This window comes from Corylus avellana, chromosome ca11 (genome assembly GCF_901000735.1).
Source record: "Corylus avellana chromosome ca11, CavTom2PMs-1.0".
NCBI classification, from domain to species: domain Eukaryota; kingdom Viridiplantae; phylum Streptophyta; class Magnoliopsida; order Fagales; family Betulaceae; genus Corylus; species Corylus avellana.
In genome coordinates this window covers 13,295,007-13,307,958 of record NC_081551.1, presented here as the reverse complement: position 1 = coordinate 13,307,958, position 12,952 = coordinate 13,295,007, and the positions used below count along the sequence as shown (strand labels likewise).

At 34.2% G+C, this 12,952-nt stretch overlaps 1 protein-coding gene across 1 annotated transcript in view; it reads right to left on the bottom strand.

Moving 5' to 3' along the window:
* Nucleotides 1–11,772, bottom strand: part of LOC132165102 (uncharacterized protein At1g10890-like) — a 12,374-nt gene extending 602 nt beyond the window's left edge. The window contains exons 1-2 of the mRNA XM_059575605.1: nt 11,704–11,772; nt 11,543–11,662 (exon numbers count right to left, since the gene is read on the bottom strand). Coding sequence (XP_059431588.1) covers nt 11,543–11,662; nt 11,704–11,772 — 189 coding nt within the window. The remainder of the gene's footprint in view (nt 1–11,542; nt 11,663–11,703) is intronic.
* Nucleotides 11,773–12,952: the final 1,180 nt, after the last annotated feature.

The following is a 12,952-nucleotide window of genomic DNA, read 5'->3' as shown; positions in this document are numbered from 1 at the left end:
GGATTATCCAAATTTCAACAACATCATCAATAGGAAATCAAGCATGCAAAGGCCAAGAAGGTTAACTAAAACACTAGAAGCATGCAAAGACACAACAATTTGCAATCACTCAAACAATTCAATCACTTGAGCAAAGGTGATGCACAACACATAAGATTGCAAATGTGTGGACAAAAAGATTAAGGTCAAGGCAACCTTTACCACTTTTCTTGATTGAGCTTCTTGGAAAGGATCATAGCTCAGTCACTACCAGTCACAAATCTCTTGGCAAATACAACTTCAACTTTAGAAGGACCCATAGGAGGTGTAGAACCAACATCCACTTTTGCTCTTTGGAATGAAGGAAAAGACAACTTTCCTACAAAGAACTAAGAGAATACAATCCAAACAACCTAAGTGCAACTGGATTAATAAGTACAACTCATCCTAGAACAGGAAGGTGAGGGAAGCAACCAACAACTACCTTCAAGGAGGAATATCCAAACCAGAGAAGTACGCACATTAGGATTCTACAAGGCATCAAGAAAGATTCAAGACATAATCAAGACTCTAATGCAAGCACACCCAATCAACAAAAAGGTTTCGAAACAAAAGCACAAATTTTTTTGAGAGAAAGACAAAGATTGAGGAGAAAAACATCTCAATCATGTTTTGAAAAACAACATACTTGCTTTTCAAGAAAAATAGATGCCCTCTTCAAAACAACACAAGAACATACTTGTGACAATCCTAAGTCCCTTTAGGGTATTTTTAGTTGACTCATAGATTTTTAAAAAGGGGTTGGCTTAGGTTAACAATGAGAATGGACGAATTTAAAAATATATATAATAATAGTAATAATAAAAATAAAATAGTAAAATATAAATAGTAGTAATAATAATAATAATAAAATAAAGAAGAATATATATATATATATATGGAAAGCCCTAGGCACCGACTTAAAAAAAAAAAAAAAAAACCCTAAGCTCCTCAAAACCTATTTTCTGTCTCTTTTATAAAGCCTATTTAATGGGACGAAACAAAATCTTTCCGCACACCAAGAAAGGAAGAGAGAAAGGAAGAAAGAAAAAATAAAAATAAAAAGAATTTTCCCTGCTGCTCACCTTTTTCTCCTCACGTCACTCTCCCTGTTGTGCGTCCGGTATGGTTTTTGCCTCACATATTGTTTCTTTCTTCTTCTTATATATAATTGAGAGCATAAGTGTTTTGTCAAATTTTAGTATCTTCTTGCCTTGGTTGTCGTGTGGTCTTGTAGTGGGAAAGAGAGATTTGTTTTCTTCTTTTTACTCCTCACGTGCAACCATATATATATAATGATTTGAAGGATTTATAAATATTCATATACATGAAGAATACATTAAAGTATAGAGATATATTTATATATATATATACATAATGATTTGTAGTATTTTTATATACGTACATCTGGATTTCTTCAAAAATATGTAGATATATATAATGACTTGAAGGACTTCAAATATATGTACATCTGGATTGCTTCAATATATATATATCTATATATATATATATATAGGTGGGATAGTGGGCAGTATACATATATATGTATCTGTATGGAAGAACTTAAAGTATATATATAAAGGAGTACTACTAAATAAAATAAATTCTGAAAATTTTATACATACCTAAATATCTAAGTAAGTTCATTCTCAATTAATTAGCAAGCCAACTCGTAATAGTAGTAGAATGTTTTGATGTGATGTGCATGAGGGTAGTAATTTGTCTGTATTTCCTTCAGGAGATTAGTTAGCAGTCAGAGGAAAATTTTACTACAGTCAAGAGGTAAGTGAATTTACTATCCCTTCCAGAAAAATGATCATGTCATGCTATTTATGCAATTTTGTTTCAAACTGCAAATGATTATTTTGTTTATACTATGAAATTATGCTGCATGCATGACAAGTTTGAGAAAAAGAAACTTTGTAAAAATAATGATGTTTATAAGAGATTTTGAGAAAAGAATGATAAACCCTTCTACATGTTGCCCTAGAGAAGTACAAGAAATGAGAAAAGAGTGTTATAAAATGAGGGCACATGTAGGGAGGAGTATATTTTTGGCCCAAGAGAAACAAGAGAGAAGCTCGGTACCGATGCTAAGGATGGAGGCACAACTGCTGAAGGAGGCTCTGCTAGAAGGTGGTTCCATCATAGTTTTATTTTTGCCATGCTAAGTGCACCCAAAGTTAATCGGCTGGCCAGGGGATGGGGCTGCGGCCACAGTATCTCATCCCAGGTCGCAAGGACCGTGCAACCCTAGTATATGGGGGTAACAGTATACATGGGCCCTAGTATGAGATAAAGAGTATCAAAAATTTTATTGATGAAAATATATTTTATTTGCTTTCTGTTTTCTTTAAAAATATACTGGAAACATATGTAGTTATGAGTTCCATTTTTCAAAATGGGACAAGGAGTAAAACTGCTCATAGTTGTGGATTTCACTTACTAGGCCCCCTTTGGGATCATCAGTTTTTATTTCTTGTTTTAGGTGGTGACCAGGCTGCACTAGGAGGCCGGAATGGGGGCGGGCGTATTTAGGATTTCTTATGATTTCATATTAGTCAAGTTAATAAGTGCGTTGGCACTGTTTTCTTTCAGAGATTGATAGATTTATTTTAATAAGGATCTCTATCTCGTTGTGAGACATATTTCTATTAAACAAGAATATTTTAGTTTAGTTATTATTTTTAGACATGATATTCTAGACTTTCATGCATTCATTGTTATACTAGTATTGTTTAGTTGATAAACCTTATGGATCTTTGTGAGTAAGAAAATCATTAACAAACCTAACCCTAACGGGCTGGGGATGTTACAATACTTGTGATAATTATATGAATGAGAGCACCTACTACAGTCACAATGTGTACCAAAATGCACAAGAATCATACAAGACATACACCTTCAAGAAGGACTAAACAGCAGATTAGAGAGTAAACAGAAAATTCCTTGGGAAAGAGAGCTTGAGTGAAGCAACAACAATTTTCATAAAAGAAAACAAAGTGTTAGGAAACAATCCACTTCACCCCTTCCTTTTCCTTTTTTAAAACTGAACAAGCTCAAATACTCTCAGCCAATCAACTTGAGCACTCACAACAAACACTTATTAACACATGAGAGAAACCATCTCATCAATGTTAAGTGCCAAATATTCATATTTCAGCCCTTAAACTTATGTGTGTTAATTCCTTAAGTGTTGTTAATTTATGCTATTTTAGTTCTTTTATGCGTTTTCCATGCTTTTGTAGGCTTTTGGAAGAGAATGAAGTAAATCTGAAAGATTTGGGCTCAAAGAGAGAAATTGGGAAAAGTTGGAGTTTCTAGTAGTACGATCGATCTCCTGATCGATCGCACTTGCGATCGAGTGCACATGCTCTATGATCGATTGCACTTGCAATTGAGCGCACACAGACTGTGATCGATGGCACCTGTGTGCTAGAGAACAAAGAGCTATGGCTAGGCTCCCTTTCCTTTCGTATTAGGGTTTTCCAAGTCCCACCTGTAATAAGACTAAAACCCTACGAATGTTTTAGGTTTACTAGTGTAACAAGGACTTCTAAAGCCCTATAAATAAACCTCTGAACCTTGAGAATAATCATCTGGGAATAGACACAACTTTGGGAGAGGAATTGGAGGCTACTTCTACGAGTAGTTTTCGGTTCTTTCTTTCCCTTTTATTTTTATTTTTATTTTCATTATGTGTAACTAACTCTTTAGAAGGGATAGATTGAAGCCCTAATTATGCTTATTTAATATTTCGATATTGGCGCCTTTGTGATAATCATATTGTGTTGCTTAACTTGATTAATTCTTGTTTTATTGAATTCCTCATATGTGTTTGTCTGATCAACATATGCATGTGGTATGAACTAGTTAATTAAATCAATTTAGATGATCGAGTCCTAGGTTTAATAAGAGTAACAAAAGAAATTCACTCCAGGTTCTTGGGTTAATCAACATGGGGAACCGGGACTAGATACCCATCCCCTAGGCCTCATGTGTTTGTCGATTTTCACAGATTTATGCTTTCTTAAAGAACAATTCAGTACACACCCATAATAAATCCATTAAGAAAGAAAAGAATTAGAGTAGACACCCATGCCTAATTCGTTGTTTAGGAAAATCAATAATTTAAGTAGTAGACACCCATACCCTTAGATTGGCAAAACATTAAGTATTCACAATATGATTGGATCATTGGCATATTGTTATATTATCTAAGTATGATTAGTGGTCAATATCAAAGCCCTACCTTTAGTTTTTCATTTATCTTTATTTCTTTTTATTTCTTTTTCACAATATCAATTTAGTGACAATTTGATATTTTTAATTACTTCTAAGACAAAATCAACAATCTCTGTGGGGTCGAGCTCGTACTTGCTGCACTATACTATTGTTTGATCTTGTGCACTTGCAAGTAAAACGTACTAAATATTATCTATTAATTTAGGTAGTATTTAGCACAACAAATTTTTGGAGCCGCTGCCCAGGATTGTTTGATTTTGTTTGGAATTTTTTTTTCCTTTAATTTATTTTTGTTTTAAATTTTTTTGTATTTCTAGTTTTTTCCGCAATTCCTATTCTGCCTCTGGAGGTGCACTCTAGCGCCCAACCAGGGCGATCAAGCACACTAGTGCAATTGAGCGCACCTCACAGTACGATCAATCGCACATTCAGAGAGCAGCAAAGTTACTGCACTAATTATAGATCTTTTTTTTTTTTCTTTTATTTCATGCAGGGTCACTTGAGTCTGCATCTTCGTAAGTTTTATTTTTATTTTAACTTTTTGTTATTTTATTTTTAAAATTTAACACATGTGGGGAGGCGTTTCGACACCCCATGGACCATGTTCTTTATGCCATAGCCCTTATCACCATGATAGAGAATGTCTTATAATGAGACAAATTTCTAACAAATTTAATGGATATAAGAACACATCGTTCTCTAGACCGGAGAACGGCCGCTATTTTGATTCCTGTAACCCAACATGGAGCCAACAGTCCAATCCCTCAAGGCAAGCTCAAGCTCCCGGAATTCATGCTCAACAATCTCATGGACTGCAACATCACTCATATCAGCAATTCTATGATCATGCATATTCTTCTCAATCAACTCCACAACAACAATATCAAGAAGAACCACATCCTCCAAAAAAGGTCTGCCTTAGAAGAAGCAGTTGCTGCCGTAGAAAAACAGTATGCTAACTTTACAAAACATTCGGCAGCTCATCTTAGCCGCATGGAGGAAAGAGAGCAATCATTTGAATGGATGGAGGCCCACCTCAAGCAAAAATCAGATACACTTAAAGAAGAAGAAGAAGAAGAAGAAGAGTGTCAAAGTGAGTTGGTGGCCAATCCTAATGAGAATTACATGGAGGAAGAGTGCACCTACTATCATGAGCAAGCTGTCACATTGAGGAGAGAAGAGATGGTTGAAAATCAAGTGGAAGAGGGGAATAAGGAGAGAACCGAAGTTCCACAGGAGTCACATCAGGAAAAAGAAGAGAGTACTGAGATTTCTTCAACATTAGCTCTTATTTTTGAAACACCAAGAGGCCAGGAAAGGAGTCTGTTAGAGCTACCACATGAACAAATTGAGGACATCAAGATAGAGAAGCTCCCTGAGTTTTCTTCCTACTTTATTCTAGTTCATGATTCTCCACCGGATGAGAAACTGTTTGAGAAAACTCAAAGTGGTCCTCCCCGATCTATATACATTCAGAAGCATCGTGCAGTAGGAAGAATTCATTCTCTTTGGTGCAAAAGAAGAAAAGACTAGTGCTTCAAGTTTAAAGTGTCATAGTCTGGCTGAAAACGTTAAACTTAGTGCTCATGGGAGGCACCCCACTGCATATCCTTTTTATTTTGTTTGTTTGTTTTATTTTTATTTTGTTTTTGTTTTCATTTGTTACTTTAGTGTATTGCAGGGACCAGTGTGCTTCAATTCAAGTTTAGGGGTGTGCTATGAGCCATACTATTCCAAATAGTTTGTCAATCTCCCGGGTAAATTCTTTCCATGTTATAGACACATTGGGGACAATGTGTAATTTAAGTTTGGGGGTATGGGAGACACTTTACACACATTTTGTTCCAGCTCTATTTTATTTTTATTTTTATTATTTATGAAAAAAAAAAAAAATTGTCCTAGTTTTATTTTATTTTTGTTGTTTGTGAAAAGAAAAAAAAAAAAAAAAGAATATATATGCATGTTCATGTTTGCCTTAAAATTTTGGTTGATCTTAAGAATTGTGATTTGATTTCATTGGTGAGCCTAAAATTTTGAACATATGATCTAATAATTGAGTTTTTTCTTTTTTTTTTTTAGTTGGGTTACTTGCTTAGGAGAGTTAAGAATTCACATGTTTGATCTGATCTTACACAAGCACATTAGCACATAATTTGTGAGGTATGACATGAAGTTTGATGTGTGTGTTTTTTATGTCTTGGGTAGGACTGGATGATTTATTATTATTATTATTATTATTATTATATATATATGTGTGTGTGTGTGTGTGATAAAAAGAAAAAAAAAGAATATATATATATATATATATATATTGATAAGCTTTTTACTAAGTAACTGGACATCTTGCCTCAAAACATTGAGTGTTCACGTTAAAAGGTGAAGAATTTTGATTTGGTTAAAGTCATGGTTAGTTTGGTTTTGTAGCCTTTTTTACTCGAGTTAGTAAGTCCTAGGGGTGCCTTTACACCTAATGCCCTAAAACCATTTGGTTTGGGAGTCATTGACTTAACACTCGTTACATGAGTCAATTAAAAAGTTTAAGGGAACCAAGCATTGCACAACCTAACGAATAAAAAGAAAAGAATATATATATATATATATATATATGCCATAATTATTCGCTCTAATAGAGATTTCAGTGAAATTTAAGATATTGAGACATTGCACATTGGAAATAATTGGAAGCTTAGTATTTAGGTGCTGGTTCACTTTACACTATTTTCAAAATTGTGATGCTTTAGCATGTCTTTTGTAAGTAATTAAACTTTGAGATTCCAATTCAATGTGAAGATGGAGTTTATCTTTTAAGCTCGCTAATGAATGAAAATCATGGTCTTGAGTGATACTTTAATTTTTGGATAACATGAATTCTTGCATGATGTTTGTAGGTAACATTCTAGGAAAACCCTTACGAGATTTCACTCGTCCACTAGGGAATTCCTAGGGGTTTAAAAGGCTTGTTAAATGCAATCGTACATCCCACAAAAGATGGATTTATCTTGTTGTTTTTGTATTTCATTTTGTTTTTAGTTTTGTATTGCTAAGGGACTAGCAATATGTAAGTTTGGGGGTGTGTTAAGTGCCAAAATATTCATATTTCAGCCCTTAAACTTATGTGTGTTAATTCCTTAAGTGTTGTTAATTTATGCTATTTTAGTTCTTTTATGTGTTTTTCATGCTTTTGTAGGCTTTTGGAAGAGAATGAAGTAAATCTGGAAGATTTGGGCTCAAAGAGAGAAATTGGGAAAAGTTGGAGTTTTTGGTAGTGCGATCGATCGCAAGAGACCTATGATCGATCACACTTGCGATCGAGTGTACATGGTCTATGATCGATTGCACATGGGCTGTGATCGATCGCACCCCTACGCTGGAGAACCAAGAGCTACGGCCAAGCTTCCTTTCCTTCCAAATTAGGATTTTCCAAGTCCCACTTGTAATAGGACTAAAACCCTACGAATTTTCTAGGTTTACTAGTGTAACAAGAACTTCTAAAGCCCTATAAATAAATCTCTAAACCATGAGAATAATCATCTAGGAATAGACACAACTTTGGGAGAGGAATTGGAGGCTACTTCTAGGAGCAGTTTTCGGTTCTTTCTTTCCCTTTTCTTTTTAGTTTTATTTTCATTATGTGTAAGTAACTCTTTAGGAGGGCTAGATTGAAGCCCTAATTATACTTATTGTTGTGCAAATTTATTTAACTCGCAAGTGCACGAATCGATTGTAGTTTAATAGATTGCAAGTGCGAGGTCAATCCCTTAGAGAATTGTATTCTTGAAAGAGCAATTTAAATCTAAACTAATTAAATCCTAACCTAGTTTCAAAAGGATTTTGAATTTTAATTTTTGAAATTAAAAGACAAACATAAACAAATTAAAATAAACTAAGAGATAAAATACTAAGTTTTACGAATTCACACTCACTGAATCATAACAACATACTTCCATATTTATCAATATTAATCTGAAGTTCTCACAATTAAAATCTTAGATATGTTTTACTATGCTTCAACAGTTAATCAAAACCATCCCATGTATCCATTCATTGCACAAATCACAAGAGGAATCCAATAACAATTAAGTCATCAGATGTATCCATAAATCACAAAAGATATTTAATCTTAATTGAAACACTAAATGTATCCGTAGAACAAATCACAAGGGATATCCAATTATTTAGGTAAATAAAATCAAGCAATCAATTATGTGAAATTATCTTAAATCATCAAATGTATTATTGAATCACAAAAGATATCCAAGAATCACTCTACACATTGAAAATAAGTAAAACAATTGAAATATTAAATCCAATAAAATCAGATAAATAAAGACTTACGTGAAAGTATTGATGTTGGGAATTTAGCTCCATATAAAAATAAAACCTAAATCTAAAGAAAACCTAAACTAAAAAGAGAAAAACTGTAGAATTTTGCTATGGAATTCTATATATTTTCTTGAATGCAAAGAGGTCTACTTATAGGCTTAGGAAAGTCTTAGAAGCCCTATTAAACCTAGATAATTTGGAGGTCTGTCTCCCAGTCAAAATAGAAGTCTGAAATCGGAATAGGATTCGTCCAGATTTGTATCATTTAATTGCGGGGCAATTTTGGCATAGTAACCTTCTGAATTAGGAAAATCCTATTTCACAAGAATTGTATTATTTTGAGTTAGCTTTCCAATTCTGTTTGAATCACTTCGATTAGATATTTGACCAGAAAGTTATGGTGAAAATACTAAGACATGTGCAGAATCTGAATTTGAATCAAATCCGAAATTTTATCCAATCTGATCTTTAATCCGATTTAAGCTTTTATTGGATTTGGGTACACTTAACCACATCATCAAGGTCTTCTCAAAGTATGATTTTTTTTTTCAAAACTTTGTATTTTTTCCTTTAAAGCTGTAGTTTTTCCTTATTAACCTACAAAACATTAAAAACACAAAACTAACACAAAATATTAAATAACGACACAACTAAAGGATTAACTAATGTAAATAAAGGGGTCCAAGTATGCAATATTTGACACTTATCACTTATTTAATATTTCGATATTAGCGCCTTTGTGATAATCATATTGTGTTGCTTAACTTGATTAAATCCTGTTTTATTGAATTCCTCATATGTATTTGTTTGATCAACATATGCATGTGGTATGAACTAGTTAATTAAATCAATTTGGATGATCGAGTCCTAGGTTTAATAAGAGTAACAAAAGAAATCCATACTGGGTTCTTGGGTTAATCAACATGGGAAACCGGGAGTAGACACCCATGCCCTAGGCATCATGTGTTTGTCAATTTCCACAGATTTATGCTTTCTTAAAAAACAACTTAGTAGACACCCATGATAAATCATTTAAAAAATAAAATAATTAAAGTAGACACCCATGCCTAATTCGTTGATTAGGGAAATCAATAGCTTAAGGAGTAGACACTCATACCCTTAGGTTGACAAACATTAAGTATTCACAATATGATTGGATCATTGGCATATTATTATATTATCTAAGTATGATTAGTGGTGGATGTCAAAGCCCTACCTTTAGTTTTTCATTTATCTTTATATATTTTTATTTCTTTTTCACAATATCAATTTAGTGATAATTTGATATTTTTAATTACTTTTAAAACAAAATCAACAATCTTCATGGGATCGATCTCATACTTGTTGCAATATACTATCGTTTGATCTTGTGTACTTGCAAGTAAAACGTACTAAATATTATCTATTAATTTAGGTAGTATTTAGTACAACAATCAAAAACTAACATGTTCTTCAGTTTAATCCAAGTATGAACAAACATGATGGTTCATTAAAAAAAAAAAAAAATGCTTATGAAAATGATGCAAATGAACATGCTAAAACATGTCATTGTGAAGTGTGTGAACCATTTCATGAGAGAAGGGACAAGGCATGGAGCAATGTCATCTCATAAGAAAAATGGCGACCCTTAATTCAAAAGTCAAACCCTTTTTCCTAAACTTTAATAAAAATTCATGCACCCATTCCTCTTCAATTGTCCAAGAGAATTTATAGAAATTAAATCCCGTGGGTGTTTCACCTTTTTTCCGCAATGATTATGACACCAATTCTTTCTATAAGGATTTCAAAAACAAATTTATAAGACTATGTTTAGTCACAATTTTGTTAAACATTTGATCTTTGATCATATTTTGCTTGTCTTTGAAAGAGGTGATGCCATGAACAATTCAGTTTTAAGGTTGACTTGTGAGGTCAATTTACACAGGGAAAACAAAAAATACTCATAAGAGTTTTTGCCCAAACTAACAGATGTGATCCTTAAAAACTTGTGAAAATAGTGTGCATAAATATGACATGGCTTAGAATGAACATAAGCTTCAAAGCACACACACAAACTCTCAAACCATCATATAAGACAATTTCAATAACCAGCATAACACAAGTTAGTAATAATGTGAGATTCATAAAGAGCGCAATAAGTATTTGAAGAATGCACTAAACAAGATCTAGGGAGAGAGCACTCCCAAGGAAAGGCACACAAAAAAAAAAAAGAAAAAAAAAAAAAACTTAAAAACCCAACAACTGAGAAATCCATAAAAATAGGACACTAAAAAAAAAACATGCACTAGAATGCAATAAGATAGGCAACAAACCTTCTAGTCACGCTAAACAAAAATGACAAAATAAAACTCATAAACATGGCTCTTAAACAAACCTTCCAAAGTGCAAAATCACTTCCAATGAAAATGGAAAGAGCACTTGGAACAGAGGTAGATCGTCCCAAAACAGTGTGGGTCATTGAACACACTTAAGATGTTATTCTAAACAGAGTGAACCCGCTATGATATCAATGGAAAAAACAACGAGGATCATGTTCTACCCCCAAAATCAAACGCATAAGCAATTTATATAAGGAAAATAAAATGCTATGCGTAAAAATAAACCAACACAAAAATAAAGAACAATCACACAACCACAACACAAGATTTTGTTACCGAAGTAGAAAACCCTTTGAGCACCTCAAGGAAAAAACCATTCTAGGGTAGCCAAACCCAGGAAATTATTATATGAAGATTCACAGTTACAGAATAGACCATACCTATACCCTTGAGTATCTTTAAACTTAGAACGACAAACCTCCTAGCTTGTCTCCATCGTGACCACTTTCATGTAGCGCATCTCCTTATCAACCTTTCAGTAGACTTCTTTGCGGTTGAGTGACATGTATAGTGTGGTTTGAAAATAGCAAAAACAAAAACACCAAGCAGGTGAGAAAATACGAAGCTTTTTAGGTAACCTTACTTGGTACACAAACAATGAAGGGTTTCACTCCATAAGGGATAGTAGCAGCACTTTCTTCATTGACAGCCTCCAAGCTCAGAGGAGCGTAAATGGAAATGGAGAGGTTCAAAGAGTTCTACAGAAATAAGATAGGTATTTATAGATCTACATCTTTACTTCTTTCCGTCTTAACGGGGATTTTCTTCTGTTAGGACGGGAAGGCCAAAATCTAATATTTTGAGCCATTCCCGTCATAATGGGTGTTAATCCTCGTTAGGATGCAAAGAGTTAAAAAGTATATCTAGATACCCATCATGAGCTCGTCATAACGCATCAACTGACGGGAAACCAGGGAGTCCAACTTTGGTCCCATTACATGTCCCATCCTAACGGGGTTCCTGACGAGAAAAAGAGGCTTCAATTTTACTGCAGTCACTTGTCTCGTTCTGACGAGCTTCTTGATGAGAAATGCTCTTGTCACCTGTCCCATTCTAACAAGCTTCCTGACAAGAAATGCTCTCGTCACTTGTCCCGTTTTGATGAACTTCCTGACGATAAATGCTCTCGTCACTTGTCCCATTCTAACGAGGTTCCTGACGAGGAACCAATAGCCTCCCGTTACGTGTCCTGTTCTAACATGACTTCTGAAGAGAAAACCGAAACTTCCCGTTACACATCCCGTTTGGACGGTGTTCCTGACGGGAAACCAGAGAGCAGTCCTTTAGTGCTGTCACGAGCTCGTTCTGATGCCCCATCCAACGGGGAAGGCAAAGAACTCTAACAAACATCCAATCTTCATCCCGACACTAGGGGAAGAATGGGAAAATACAAACAAATATTTTGATCATTTAATGAGGCCAAACTAAACCTAACAATCTCCCCCTTTGACCATTTAATGACAAAACTTAAAACACCTCCAATCTCTACCTTGACATATGGGAAAGGAATGGAAATTACAAACATAGGTTTTGCTCATTGGATAAGGCCAAATACGTCCTAATAGTTTAGTATGTTAATAATGTTAGAAGTAGTCCTTTCTGCATATAAATGTTATTTTGGCTTAGGACTCTGTTAGTGATCTTGTTAAGACTTAAGGACTTAGCTAGAAGTGGTTTTTTGTTGGTTGTAGATTCGAAATGGGTCTTTTGCCCAGCACCAAACATTTGACCTTCCCTGATTGAACGCTTGATATCGTGGCTGAATGCTCGATACCCCTAGTCCGAACATTTGAAGGTCAAGCTGATAGTCTATTTTGAGCATATTAGGATTTAGGGATTGTTTTAGCTTGGGATTAATTGATGATAGGTTTTCTCTAAGATTTCGAGTTTGTGGAGCCTCAAGAGGATTTTCAGGAAGCCCCATATGACCAAAGGGAGTAAAAACTTACATGGATGCTTGTTATTACTATCTTTCTACATAGCATTGA